Source organism: Melanerpes formicivorus, unplaced genomic scaffold (assembly GCF_026170545.1).
Source record: "Melanerpes formicivorus ecotype bairdi unplaced genomic scaffold, bMelFor1.0.p_v2 SCAF_8, whole genome shotgun sequence".
NCBI lineage: Eukaryota > Metazoa > Chordata > Aves > Piciformes > Picidae > Melanerpes > Melanerpes formicivorus.
In genome coordinates, this window is record NW_027142360.1 from 21211602 (window position 1) to 21226690 (window position 15089).

The following is a 15089-nucleotide window of genomic DNA, read 5'->3' on the forward strand; positions in this document are numbered from 1 at the left end:
AAATCTCAGCCCTTTGCTTCATGTGTTGTGGTATCTCCATCAGAGACAACAGGTTTTGAGACTTATTTGTTCCAAGAATACTTTAAGCCAATACTATTAGACCTGCCAGTGGAGACCCTGTTTCCTGGGCTTGCAGATGGTGACATGGGTGACTGACAGGAGATTTTTCTCCCCTGGAGCTTAGATCCTTATCTGCAGCTCTGAAGCAGTCTGCTGGCGCTGTTCTTTGTGCTGTCTTTTTAGTTCAGATTTCAGTTAAAAGTATTTTCCAGCCCAGATAAGATCTGGTGAAATATTTTTATTGTAATGGTAAGATGCTAAGGAACTTTACCATCTGACTTGAGGTGGTTTTTCACTTTCTACTGTTTTTGCTTCAGCTTTGTCTGTGATGGCTGCCTAAAGAAAACCGGACGAACCAGGAAGGAGAACAAATTCTCTGCTAAAAGTAAGATTCTGACAGTTGCACCAATAAATCTTAAAGAATTTCTTATGAATGGGGGATAGGTGGATTTTACACTGTTTTTGTATTTATCTTTTGGTTTGAGTTAGAGGAGGATGCTTTTGGTCAGCTCTGAGCTGACCATCGGTTCTGTGATGGTCAGAATGTTTCCATTCACAGGTATTGTCATTGGTTAAGAATCTGTTGCAGGAGGTTCAGGTACTGCTAATGCAAGATCTGCATCTTTTAGCTCAGCTGCAGTATTAATAGCATTGGGAAGTGGTTGCTTTGTGACTGCAGTCTGACTGAAATTCATGATAACGTGTTCAAATCACCGTGACTGCTGCTTCTCTTAAAAGTAGTAAAGGTTGTGCCACCTGGTAACAAAACTCTGTAGACACTTCCTCTTGATCAAGACAGCTGATTTGAAGGCAGTCTAGAGGGAAATTGGTGCAGTCATCTGCTCTGTAGACAAGAGTCATCTTTCAAAAGTTTCTTAGGTTGGTACAGCTCTTACAAAGAGTGAGAATTTACATTTCTGCTTTACAACAAAAAAAGTCCATGGCCAGCCAATGGCATCAAGATTCAGCAAACCATTCAACGAATGATTCCCACATCTGAGTCTTTTCCCAAAATCAAAACTCCCTAGGTTCATCAAGAACACAGGAAGAGTACAATTTTTATCCATTTGTTTCTAGCAACCTTTATGTATTGCAGTCTTAATATAGTGATGTTTTGCTGAAAGCTGTCCAAATGGAAGTATGAAAAGCTGATAGATATGTAACTACCAGCAGTAGAGGACAGCAGTGAGACAGGACCTGTTACACCAGAAGTCTTAAACTCCCTTTCAGCTTGAGATTTTGTTGGTTAGTTATGCTTGTACTTCCTTTGTATCAAAATTGTTTGAAAACTAGAATCTCAGGGTTGGAAGGGACCCCAAAAGGATCATCTGCTTCCAACCCCCCTGCCATGGGCAGGGACACCTTCCACTAGATCAGGTTGCCCAGAGCCATATCCAGCCTGGCCTTAAGAACATTAAGGGCTGGGCATCCACCATCCCCCTGGGTAACCTGTTCCAGTGTCTCACCATCCTTATGGTGAAGAAGCTTCTAAACTAACTGCATTACTTACAGTACATTTATATTTAGTTGTTCTTTCTTTTATTGAAATGTATTCTTTTGACAAGTGGAGAGACTAACTTGAGTAGTGTGGCTTTGTAGACAGAACATACATCCAAATGCAGTCTCTGCTCCTGGAGCTGTCTGAGAGCAGTCTTTGGTAATCCAGTTTAATAAACAGCTTCTGTTCAGGAGAAGCCTTAATTGTGATTGACTTCAAGACAGACAGAAATTGGGTTGAAATACAGAATCTTTCTTGATTTAAATAATGCATAAACCATATGCATGCCTGCAGATGAAAAACAGCTCACCCCCATCCAGAAATCTTAGTGTTCAAAGATAAAGCTTTAATTTATGATAACAGACTGCATGCAAGAGAGAGTCACTTCTCGTTTAACATCTGAATAGAGAAATCACATTTACACAGTTCCGTTTTGTATATATCTAGAGATGTATTTTGCTTCTGCAGGGTTGCCAGCTACAAGACTTGGTACCTTTTTGGAGAACAGAGTCAATGATTTCCTAAGACGACAGAATCACCCTGAGGCAGGAGAGGTTACAGTTAGGGTGGTGCACGCATCAGACAAAACTGTCGAAGTAAAACCAGGAATGAAAGCAAGGTATGCTCGTTCCATTTTGAATTTTGCTTTCTTCTGGGGAAGGTGGAAGATGCTGGATTGGCTTACATGCCACTGTTTAAACACAGTACTGTTGTATTCAGAACTTCCCCACAGACCAGCTCTTAACAAACAGATGTTACAACGGCAGATATATTAGCTGTGGGAAGTATCATCTTTATCATAGTAAAATATGGATGCCTTGTATTTGAGTGGTCTGTAAGTGTTTAACTTGAAATCATGACACAGAAGTTACTCTTGGAGTAGCCCTCATCATTGATCCCTTTACCTAGTGACAGGTATCCTCTAACACATGAATACCTTTGGTGTTCTTTTTACCCTGTGCTACCTGCAGGTTTGTAGACAGCGGAGAGATGGCCGAATCTTTCCCTTACCGAACAAAAGCGCTTTTTGCCTTCGAGGAGATTGATGGAGTGGACTTGTGCTTCTTTGGGATGCACGTACAGGAGTATGGCTCAGACTGTCCTCCACCCAATCAAAGGTGAGGAGCTGTATGAAAGTGTATTTCATTATGGTGCCCTCTCAACTGAGTCAGCCTTCTGAAGTTTGGTATGGAGCTTCAGTGTTGCCTGTGTGAACACTGCTAGTGCTGTTAGCTTCTAGAAACAAAGTAGCTTCTGTAGGGAATATGTCCTTAGAGTCACTGCTCACTGGGGATGCTGGCAGGCAGTCTGTGTTGACTTTAAGGATCAGTTATCACTATTCTCAAAGAAGAGATTGGATCACAGAATCACAGAACACTGGGTGTTGGAAGGGACCTCAAAAGATCTTCCAGTCCAACCCCCCCCACAAGGACAGGATCACCTAGAGTAGGTCACACAGGAATGTGTCCAGGCAGGTTTTGAATGTCTCCAGAGAAGGAGACTCCACAACCTCTCTGGGCAGCCTGCTTCAATGTTTTGTCACCCTCACAAAGTTTTTCCTAATGTTCACTTGGAAGCTTCTCTGCTCCAGTTTGTGCCCATTGTCACTTGTGCTGTATCATTGAGAAGAGCCTGGCTCCATCCTCCTGACACTTGCCATTCACATATTTATAAACATTAATGAGGTCACATCTCAGTCTCCTCTTCTCCAAGCTAAAGAGCCCCAGCTCCCTCAGCCTGTCCTCATAAGGGAGTTGCTCCACTCCCTTAATCATCTTTGTGGCTCTGTGCTGGGCTCTTTCAAGCAGTTCCCTGTCCTCCTTGAACTGAGGGATAGTTCTAGAGAGATGAGGTTAGGATATTAGGTTATCAAAAGAAAGCTGAGTTTCTAGAGGTAAATTAGGATCAGAGGCTTTGAAGATGGCTGAATGCTTCAAATGTATAAAATAACATGGGTAAACTTGTAGAACTACTTTGAAATCTGCTTCTCATCATGCCACCTTTTGGTTTGCTTTCTGTTTTTCAGGCGTGTGTATATATCTTACCTTGATAGTGTTCACTTCTTCCGCCCTAAATGCTTGAGGACTGCTGTCTATCATGAAATACTAATAGGATATCTGGAATATGTCAAGAAACTAGGGTAAGCATTTTTGAATGTGTTCTTCTGTGCAGCATTTGTGCTAGGTGGTGCTTATTGGAAATGCAATTGGTACATCCTGGTTGTGCTGAATGTGGTGCATAAATATCAACCAGTAACAGAATAACTTGGCAACAACTGTGTGCAGTTGAGAAAAGAGGAAAAGGGGATTGCAGGCCTTGCAGGCAAGGTTTATACTTCAGATATTTTTAGGTTTCCAGACTTGTATAAAACTTCTTGAAGTCTAAGCAGAAAAAGTGATCCTTTCTATCTGGACCATAAAATTTTGCTGGCCTTGTTGATAGTGCAGTCCTTTTGTAATGTTGCTGCCTTAATCAGGTCATTCTTTTGGGCTAGCAAGTTCCTACTCATGTTTATAAGGAGAATTCTATCTGTACTGATTAACTCTGTGATGGCTGTATATAGGCCTCTAAGAAATCTCTTACAGAACCAGTAGTTGGAGTGAGAAACTGAAAAGTTAGAGGAAGGCAAGTGTTCTTTGGACAGCACAAAGGAAAAGACAGAACTGAAGAAATGAGAAAGGTGATCATGATTCCTGAAGTAGAAAAGGCAGTCAAGTAAACATCAGTCTGTTGTCAGAGGTATCCAGGGTAGCTTGGCAAAGAGTTATTATTGAAAATATGTTAGGAACTATGTTTGGAGTAGGTGCACAAGAAAAATTAGGGAAGTCAGAGCGGAGATGGGTGGTAGTGTTGTCAGTACCTCAGTGAGATGATACGTTCCATAGTGCTCCAGGAGCCTATGTTATACTTCAGAGATTTTTCTGTTTGTTTTTATTGTGTGTTTTCTAACCTGTGAGCCTGTGAAGTTGCTGCATAGAGCTCAGGCCTCAGTTTTACTTAATGCTGTTTTCTGTGCTAATGGATGACATCAGGTTCTCATTTTGGGAAAACAATATTGGTCGCACAGTATCATCTCTCCCTTCTCAGGCAGAAGGAATGGCAACTGGCTGCAGTTGCTAGGGTTTGGGTAGAGTTCTGCAGAGACATTTCTCAACATGGCAAGGATGGTTATTTTTTCTAACTTGAGATCTGATTATTCCTCCTACTGGAGTTCTCCAAAACTAATAGAGAAGAACTGAAGATGGAGAAGTGATCTTTGCTGCATTATATTCTCTGCAGCTGCTAGTGGAAAAAAAGAATTCTGACATTTCCTACCTCATGTCTGTCTTTCTCTTAGTAGTTAGTTGGGAAGTGGCAATTTTAGGTCTCCATTAGGCCTTGGTTTTTATCTAGACTGGAAACCATGCACACTAATGTAAACTACTCTACATAGAGCACTGAATTTTTAAAAGTGAGTGAAAAGCTGGCAGTGCTGTCACATGAGTTGAAGCTGGAATGAACACTGCAATTAAATCTTGGAGAGCTGTAATTATTGTCCGTCTGGTGACACCAGCCAACTTTGTGGTGGCTCCATCTCGTGGCAGAGAGGAGAGCAAGCTTTCTTTTTGTCTACTGGTACTAGGTATACTACTGGACATATCTGGGCATGCCCACCTAGTGAAGGAGATGACTACATCTTCCATTGCCATCCTCCTGACCAAAAGATACCCAAACCCAAACGACTGCAAGAGTGGTACAAAAAGATGCTGGACAAATCTGTGTCAGAGCGCATTGTCCACGATTACAAGGTTTGTTAAGTGTTTGTACTGGGGGCAGAGGGGGGAGGTTTCATCAGCTTTGTCTTGGCTCCCTCCTTGCCTATGCAATGTGTTTGTTCCTTGGAATTTACTGTATTGGTGTAAAGTGAATTGAGCACTGAAAGTTTAGAGTTAAACTACATCCTCTTCAAAGCATGTAGCTCTTGAAATTGTTCTGGAGAGAGATTTGAAAGGATTCCATAGAACAAACTAATTTCTTGGGGAAGAAGAATAAAGAACAACAAATCTAATTTCATTAACACAAAGTAAATGTATGGTGTCTTTAATCTTCCTTTGTGAAACTAAATGGCAAAGTTAGACTGCTGACGTAATTAGAAGCATGTAAAATGCTTTGGAATTATCAGGACTTTAGAGTGCGCCAACAGTTCCAGAGCTTTTATTGTCCCACTTGGTAAGTATGTGTATTGAAGGCTAGCACATGGTAATGATTTATTTCTCCAGACATTTGAAATGTGTTTGACAAACTTCCTGCACTCAATGCAGTGTTAAATCTGCACTTACTATGCTCTCAAAATTGAAGTATTAAGCTCTCCTTTGTTTGATCTGCTGAGGCCTTTTGTCACTTGCTGAAAAGGCTGCTTTTACTTAGGTGCCTTTTAATAGTAGTAACCAAGTGGTTTGCTCTTTTTTCAGGATATATTTAAGCAGGCAACAGAAGATCGTCTAACAAGTGCAAAAGAGCTACCTTACTTTGAAGGGGATTTCTGGCCTAATGTTCTAGAGGAGAGTATTAAGGAGTTAGAGCAAGAGGAAGAAGAACGAAAGAGAGAAGAAAACACTAGCAATGAAAGCACAGATGTAAGAACGCTTCTGCTATTTCATGATCTGATGTATAAGTTGTGATTACATATGGCTGATTTTAAAGATAAGAGGGCTTAGGCACTTTGGTTAATTGGCTTTTTTTCACCTTCCTAGCTTCACTCTTAATATACATCTCTATTTTACATTTTATTATTCAGAGCTGTTAAAATGCCACTAAGCTACACTCATATGAGCAGTGGCTGTTCATATGGCTATAAGCCTAACTAATTACCAAAGCCAATTAGACTGAAACAGCTGCTAGCTGAATATTTTACTTCTGAAAGCCAATGATCAGTGTTCATGCTTCAACCTGACTTGGAAGCTTTTTCCTTAAGCTTTAGCTTCTGAATAGTGGCTGACTCTTCTTTTTCTAACTTGGATGTTATAATACCAATCTTAGCAGAATATTCTAAGGAAGCAGGAGTGCTGTATTTTAGTGGTTTATTCTGCAGAGGGCTTTTTTAAAGTAGAAAGATGTAAACCATTGAGAATCCAAAGCAGAAATTGCTGCTGACCTGTTGTTGGGCTGCTTAACCCACAGTAATTTCTTTCCTGTATCTTGAGCATTTTTTTGTGTGGGGGGTGGTTTGTGGGTTTTTGGTTTGGAGTTGTTTTTTTTCAGAGAACATGCAACAACTGTGCTTTCACATCCCTCTGCCTATTAAATGAACTATAACTTTGGAAATTAACAGATGCAGAATTTAGGCATCTGCCTCTCCTCGATTCTTCTGAGTTCTTATGGAAGGGGCAGTGAATTTCTAGGCTAAGGATGGTAGAAGTTGTTAGTTAACTCTGTTTAAACACTGCTGCTTCATCACCTTATTAGATTTTTGTTGGGATTTAGAATGAGCCTTCTTCCTTTGGATCAAAACAAAAAAGTTAGGTTTAACATTAAAACTGGAATTTGTGGCTCTCTTGTGATGCTGTTTGCAATACCTCTTCCAAGGTCTTTGATTAAATGAAGTGCAAGAATAACCTGAGAATTGGGAAACTTGATATCAAATTTGCATTGACTAACTTCTTACTTAGGAAGGTGTTATTTAAAGGTTTGGTTTCCACTTGGCATAGCTGCAACTCTTCACCTTAGTAATACACCAGAAACCAGCCCTGAGGAATTGCCCTAGCTCCATGTGTGAGGTTGGTCGACACTGTTAGTTGATCCTTCACAGCAGTTTGCCCCCAAAACCCACGGTGGGGGAAGCTTGCAACATGTTACTATTTAACCTATATTATTAGAAATTTTTATTGACCCCCATATTTCATCTCTCAAAGATGAGGCAATAATAGACTGCACTCTCAAATGAAGAGGTAGTCATTCATGTTCTCTGGAAATTTCCATCCTGACAAAGTTATTTTAAGCTTAGGAAAAATGCTTATTTGGAAAAGAATTGCTTTGATCCTTGATCATCATATGCTGTAGTGTTTGGATGGGTCCTCTGAGAAGCATAGAGAATGAACTGTTCATTGCTAGTTGATTATGGCTGAAATTAAGCTGACCTGTTTTGTTTGACTGTTGCAGGATATGACAGGAGGAAGGTACATACAGAAATTGAACTGTTAATGCCTTTTGGACTCAGAATAGCTTCATAACAAAATTAGTTCAATGCAGTCTGTTAAAAACTAAATATCTGTCAGAGCTGTAACAGCTAAATCTAGGTGGATGAGGTCTTTCTTATCTCTACTTAGTGCAATATCAGTTGTACTTTACAGTTAATTTTTAGTTTTGAGTTGCATTGCAGAGCCATCTGCTGAACCCCTTTGTGATCATCCAAGAGGCTTTTCAGTGTGCAGCTAGAGCAGACAAACAAGTTTCAGTAAATAATGTTTCCCTTGCACCTCCTGAGCATTTATCCTTTAATATTTCTAGAACTATGTATTGCTGATTTTGATAGCCTCTGAAGTGATTCTGTTTAATGTTTCAGGGCACCCTGGTAAGTGTCTTCAGAGTAAATTATTGTGAAGTGCCTCATGTTCTGCAGTTATAGAAGCTGTGAAAGTAATTGAGTGCTGATGTGGTGTGACTTAAATGCCTGACATAATATGCCTTTAAAATTAATAGGTGAGCAAGGGAGACAGCAAAAATGCCAAAAAGAAGAACAACAAGAAGACAAGTAAGAACAAGAGCAGCTTGAGTCGTGGCAATAAGAAAAAGCCTGGCATGCCCAATGTGTCCAATGACCTCTCCCAAAAGCTGTATGCCACTATGGAGAAGCACAAGGAGGTGAGAGCTGACAGAATGAGAAATAAATACTTGGGTAGAGAGCTGTAAACAGCTTTAATACTTCAGAGTCATGCCCTGTAAATTGTACAAGTTTGGCTGGAGAATTGAGTTGCACAGCAGACAAGTAGCAGTAAGTCTTGGTGCTCTTTGCTGTTGAGTGCAGTGGGAATAAATACAACTGTCCTTGTACAGAACTCTTTAACAGAATAGATGGTCACAGTAGTTTTACTGATACTGTTGAGTCTAGTGTTCTTTACTTTGTGCTTCTAAAGAAGGTGAACCTGCAGGGCACTCAGATGTTTGAAATTTCCCAGCCCTCAAAAGCACATCACCCTGGCAGCACATCAGCACGTCATTCAAGTGTTAGCTGATCCTGGAATTGCATGCTGTGTGTTATAAAGCTTGGTGACCCTAGCATCTTGATAAGTGCTTGAATATTGTCTTCTTACTTTGCAGGTCTTCTTTGTCATTCGTCTCATTGCTGGCCCTACAGCCAACTCCCTGCCCCCCATCATTGAGCCTGACCCGCTCATTCCGTGTGACCTGATGGATGGGCGTGATGCTTTCCTGACCCTTGCTAGAGACAAGCACCTCGAGTTCTCCTCACTACGAAGGGCTCAGTGGTCTACCATGTGCATGCTGGTGGAACTGCATACCCAGAGCCAGGACCGCTTTGTTTACACCTGCAATGAGTGCAAGCATCATGTGGAGACCAGATGGCACTGCACTGTTTGTGAGGTAAGCTTGGTGAAGATTTCCCTCCATAGGGCCCTGTGTCTTTGTGTCCAGAGTGTTCCTTACCCAAACTATTTTCTCAGTTCAGAAAGAAAGGAGAGGAAATGTTTTCCATAGCAAGCAGTTCTATTAATCCTCCACTAAGTGTGTGATTTTTGTTTTCTGCTTTTAAAGCTGTGGAGAGCTGAAGCAGAATTGCATTTCCTGATGTTCATTTAAGGTGCTGCTGCTTAAGCAGTTGGGAGCTGTAGCAATTGCTTGAGCTGTAATAGTAGGAGCTGCTGATGACTGAAGAGCAGCATGTCCTTTCTTTTTCCAGAGTCAGAAGTGGTGTTGGTGCAGTATTTCTGTAATTAGGGCTCTCCACTGGTTTAGTGCTGTAGAGGTTTTGTTTTGCTAGAAGTCAGATGGCCTACACTTAGGGGCCTCTTCATCTACCCTGTCATTTCTGTAGAAAGCTCTAAACAGCATTTTTATCTTCAGGAGTGTTTTCAATACTAGTGTGTTTGAAGATCAAGCCTAGTGGTCAATACTGTGTCTTCCAGAAACTGGACTGACCTTGAACTGGGCTTGTAGCTTAATTTCTTTGCTTGCTGGAAGTAAGTGACTGTCTCGGATGCAGTTCTGAAAACCTCTGATTAAAATTTGCTGCTCCCATTTCCTTCTATATGCCAGAAAATAAATTCTAAATTTCCTGTAGATTATTGGAACCTGAGGACTTGAATTTTTGTTGTTTGTTGTTGGAAGATCAATTGCGGAGCTCCAAGTTGTGTGCTCTTGCTTTCACAGAATGTAAATGCTGCTCTGTTCCTCTGTCAGCACTCTTTGCTGTTTAACTCACCTGAAAACAGAAAATGCAGCTTTCATTCTCTTTTTCACTTTGAAAACTGGTACCTCTCTTGCCCTCTTTGCTGGAAGCAGCAGCAGGTGGACAGTTACTTCTTCTTTACCTCTTTCTTCTCCTGTCCTGTCAGGAAAGAAGGGGATTGTTTCTGCCCCAGATGAATGTGACTTATTAGTGCAGAGCAAACTTGTTTTTCAAGCTACATATATATATTTGTATAGATTTCAGACATCCTCACACCCACACACTTTTTCCCTGGCTATAATTTGGATTTATTCCTTCGGTAATACCTGAGCATGGCAATGAAAGATTCAGTTTTTCCTTAGAGCAACAATTTGCCTGAAACAGACTGGGACTCATTTGTCGAGGTGGTGTGAAGTTACTTACTTATCGTATGGAGCTTCAGGAGCACTGCTAACTTCTTCCCCCCCATGTCTTTCTAGGATTATGACCTGTGCATCACCTGCTACAACACTAAAAACCATGACCACAAGATGGAAAAATTAGGCCTTGGTCTAGATGACGAGAGCAACAACCAGCAGACCGCCACCACACAGAGCCCCGGCGATTCCCGCCGCCTGAGCATCCAGCGCTGCATCCAGTCTCTGGTCCACGCCTGCCAGTGTCGGAACGCCAACTGCTCGCTGCCTTCCTGCCAGAAGATGAAGCGGGTTGTCCAGCACACCAAAGGCTGCAAACGCAAAACCAACGGAGGCTGCCCCATCTGCAAGCAGCTCATCGCTCTCTGCTGCTACCACGCAAAGCACTGCCAAGAGAACAAGTGCCCGGTGCCCTTCTGCCTCAACATCAAACACAAGCTTCGTCAACAGCAGCTTCAGCACCGCCTGCAGCAGGCACAGATGCTCCGGAGGCGGATGGCAAGCATGCAGCGGACCGGTGTGGTAGGCCAGCAGCAGGGATTGCCCTCGCCCACACCAGCCACTCCAACAACTCCGACGGGCCAGCAGCCCCCAACACCGCAAACCCCACAGCCGCAGCCTCCTCCTCAGCCTGCCTCACAGCCTCAACCTGCACCTCCCAACAGCATGCCACCCTACACCATGCCAAGAACTCAGCCACCCAGTGCTGTGTCCCAGGGCAAGGCAGGTGGCCAGGTGACTCCTCCAACTCCACCCCAGCCACCTCAACCGCCAGTTCAGGGTCCTCCTCCAGCAGCAGTGGAAATGGCCATGCAGATCCAGCGGGCAGCGGAGACCCAGCGTCAGATGGCACAGGTTCAGATCTTCCAAAGGCCAATTCAGCACCAGATGCCCCAGATGCCACCTATGGGAATGAACCCTCCGCAGATAGGCAGAGGTCCTGGTGGCCATATAGATCAAGGAATGGGGCCAGCAGGAATCCAGCAGCAGCCGCCGTGGGTGCAGGGGGGCTTACCCCAAGCTCAGCTGCAGCCCGGAATGCAGAGGCCATCCATGATGTCAGTAGCCCAGCCAGGTCAGCCGATGAATATGGCACCTCAGCCAGGGATGGGTCAGGTACCTGGCGCTGCTCAACCCAAACAACCACCTCTGCCCCAGGCAGCCTTACAAAACCTACTGCGGACTCTCAGGTCTCCCAGCTCACCCATGCAGCAGCAGCAGGTGCTTAACATCCTTCACTCCAATCCTCAGCTGCTGGCTGCTTTCATCAAGCAACGGGCTGCCAAGTACGCAGGGTCCCAGAATCCCCAGGCGATGGCAGGTCAGTCCGGCATCCCTCAGGGTCAGCCGGGTCTCCAACCACAGCAGGCCATGCAAGGGCAGCAAGGAGGGGTGCATCCCAACCCAGCCATGCAGAACATGAACCCCATGCAAGCGGGCGTGCAGAGACCCAGCATGACCCAGCAGCAGCCGCAGCAGCAGCCGCAGCAGGCCATGGCTGGAATGAATCCTCAGGCGCAGCAGATGAATATGAATCACTCGGGGATGGCTCCCCAGTTCCGAGACCTCCTGATGAGGCGGCACCAGATGATTGAGCAGCAGCGCCACCAGCAGCAACAGCAGCAGCAGGGAGCAGGACCAGCACTGGGGCCAGGGATGGCCAACCACAACCAGTTTCAGCAGCCCCAAGGCGTCGGGTATCCTCAACAGCAGCAGCAGCAACAACAGCAGCAGCGAATGCAGCATCACATGCAGCAGATGCAGCAAGGAAACATGGGACAAATAAGCCAGCTTCCACAAGCGATGAGTGCAGAGACAGGAGCTAGTTTGCAGCAGGCTTTCCAGCAGAGGCTACTTCAGCAGCAGATGGGGTCCCCAGCTCAGCCCAATCCTATGAGCCCCCAACAGCACATGCTCCCCAATCAGGCCCAGTCCCCACACCTACAGGGCCAGCAGCTCCCTTCATCGCTCACCAATCAAGTGCGTTCTCCGCAGCCTGTACCCTCCCCGCGGCCCCAGTCCCAGCCCCCCCATTCCAGCCCATCCCCTCGGATGCAACCTCAGCCTTCTCCACACCACGTCTCCCCGCAGACCAGCTCCCCACATCCAGGACTGGTAGCTGCCCAGGCTAACCCCATGGATCAAGGGCACTTTGCCAGCCCGGACCAGAGTGCAATGCTTTCCCAGCTTGCTAGCAATCCCGGCATGGCAGGCCTCCATGGTACAAGCGCCACGGAACTGGGGCTCAGCTCCGAGAACTCAGACTTGAATTCAAACCTTTCACAGAGTACACTAGACATACACTAGACACATTGTAGCATTTTGGGAGCAAAACAATAATAATAATAATAATAATAAAAAAAAAGGTTTAAAAAAAAAAACTAAGAAAAGAAAAAAAAAAAACACAACTTATTTTCTCAAGACTTTTTGTACTGAAGACGAATTTTTTTGAATCTTTCTTAGCTAAACCGACATTTTTCCCTGGAACACATCTGAGAACTCTGCAGCAAGTAGTTTGTGGTTTTAAAAAAAGAGGAAAAAAAATAAAAGGGAAAAAAAAAATATAATAAATAAAAACCCAAAACAAAAAACATACCAACCATGAACCTGAGGGACAGTAAAGTACAAAGAATATATTTTTGTTATGGCTGGAATCATAACCAGTCCTTTCGGTTTGTTTTTTTTTGGGTGGTTCTTAGGGGGGGTTTTTGTTTTTTTTCTCCTTGCGTGCGTTGGGGAGGCCTGGGGAGGAGGGTGGTCTTTTTTGGCTGTTCACCGAAGGATGCCCTGGATTCAGGCCTTCCAAATAGGTTTTCTTTTCTTTTGGGGGTTGCTATTGTTTTGGGTTTTTTTTTTTGTTTTTAAATTAATGAAAATATGTAATATTGATAGCTATTATTTACTGAGGCAGATGGTAAAACATTTTTCCCTATTCTGGTTTTGTTTGGTTTGTTTTGCTTTGTGTCACTGCAAACAAAAAAAAAACACCATAAATAAATAAAGAGAACCGACAAACAGCAACACAACCACACACAACAAGAAGGAAAAGAAACAAAACCCAAAACCCAAACCACAGGAGAAACTTTACCTAAAACCGGAGGACAAAAGGGGTTAATGTTGCTTTAAAATAAATACATTACATATATAAATATATATATATAAAAATACTGAGCTCTTTTTTTTTTTTCTCCTCTCCTCTTTGGTTGGAAATATGTCCATTCTTTGAAGAAGAAGAAGAAGGAAAAAAAAATAATGTAAAAAACCCTATTAAATAACTCAGTCCCCTCCTGAAGTCTTACTTTTGTCCTCCGAGAATTTTCTATACGAGAGTCTGAGCTTAGGGAAAAAAAAACCACACAAAACAAAAACTTCAAGTATTAAAAGGAATTTGTACATGTAGAGAGAAGACAACATTTTTTTTTTTGTTTTGCAAATACACAGGGGCAGCTGCCAAATGGATGTAGTATATATATTGTGGTTTCTGTTTTCTTGAAAGAAAAAGGTTTTTTTTTTTGGGGGGGGGGGGGTTGTTATTTTTACATCTAACAAAGGAAAAAAAAAAAACTCTTTAAAAAAAAAATAATTAAATAAAGAGGGTAAGGAACTATTCCAACGGGATGATTTTAACCTGAGGAGAAAATAAAGAGTCCCTGGGGTTTCTTCTTTATGCTTGCTTTCTCTCTCTCTCTCCCTCTTCCTCTCCCTCCCCTGCCCCTTCCGACCCTCTTCCACTTTCTGTAAAACTTGAACATAGAAAGCAAAAAAAAAACCAACGACAAAAAAAAAACCAACACCACCACCACAACCCGACAAAACAAACCCTCAAATGTTGTAAATCATGCAATTAAAGTTGATTACTTATAAATATGAACTTTCGATCACTGTATAGACTGTTAAAAATTGATTTCTTATTACCTATTGTTAAATAAACTGTGTGAGACAGACAGCCTGTTTTTAATGTTTCCCTTCTCTCCCATGTGTTGCTTGGTCTCAGAAACGGTGGAGGGCGGGGGAAAGCAGAAGAGATGCTGCTTCACATGCTTGCTATTTAGGTGTTAGAGAGTTATTTAATGTATATTGACTGTTTTGAAATGCAAATCTCTCAATGAGGAGTCATGATTAGTCTCCTAAATGGACGGTTTTGGTACAGCTCTGCATTCACGTTTGTTCCCGGCATGTCTCTTACCAAAGAAACGAGGTCTGACCTCAACAGTTGTGCCAGTCAGCTGCACCCCACCCTGCTCACATGGCCTAGGAGCAGCTGATCTTCAAAGGACCTATTTTGCATTTTGAAATGAGAACTATTGTTTGGATATGTGATATTAAAAAAATCCTGTTTTCACTTGGAATACATTGTATGCCTTTTGGCACCAACGTGGGAGCCTCAGGTAAGCTCGTGTAGGTGTCCCAGACATGCTGCATTGAGATGGCACAGGGGTGCCCCATCACCCCCTAATCAGTTTGGTCTGCCAGAGGCAGAGCATGGGCATTTGGTAGCAAAACTTCAGCAAGATGGTGGAAAGTTCCTGAGAGGCTTAAGGAAGTGCAGCCCTGTGCTCTGGTATTTGCCCTTGGCTAATCTTCATACCAATTACCCCTGCCTGGCACAGACCGGCTCTGCACCAAGCCTGCAGTTACCTCATCTGCTTTGTGAGGGGCTGCTGTTGACCTGCTTTAAAGGAGAGCGCACGCACACACAAAAAAACCAACAAAATCACCCACCACAAAAACA

General features: G+C 43.2%; 1 protein-coding gene across 4 annotated transcripts in view; it reads left to right on the forward strand.

Annotated features, from left to right (window-relative positions):
- Window positions 1-14303, forward strand: part of EP300 (E1A binding protein p300) — a 64346-nt gene extending 50043 nt beyond the window's left edge. For all 4 annotated transcript variants that reach the window (XM_068142530.1, XM_068142533.1, XM_068142532.1 and 1 more), the window contains 9 exons: window positions 378-445; window positions 2027-2177; window positions 2530-2676; window positions 3585-3698; window positions 5181-5346; window positions 6010-6174; window positions 8237-8398; window positions 8855-9136; window positions 10421-14303. In XM_068142530.1, the coding sequence (XP_067998631.1) occupies window positions 378-445; window positions 2027-2177; window positions 2530-2676; window positions 3585-3698; window positions 5181-5346; window positions 6010-6174; window positions 8237-8398; window positions 8855-9136; window positions 10421-12664 (3499 nt within the window). In that variant the 3' untranslated portion in view covers window positions 12665-14303. The remainder of the gene's footprint in view (window positions 1-377; window positions 446-2026; window positions 2178-2529; window positions 2677-3584; window positions 3699-5180; window positions 5347-6009; window positions 6175-8236; window positions 8399-8854; window positions 9137-10420) is intronic.
- Window positions 14304-15089: the final 786 nt, after the last annotated feature.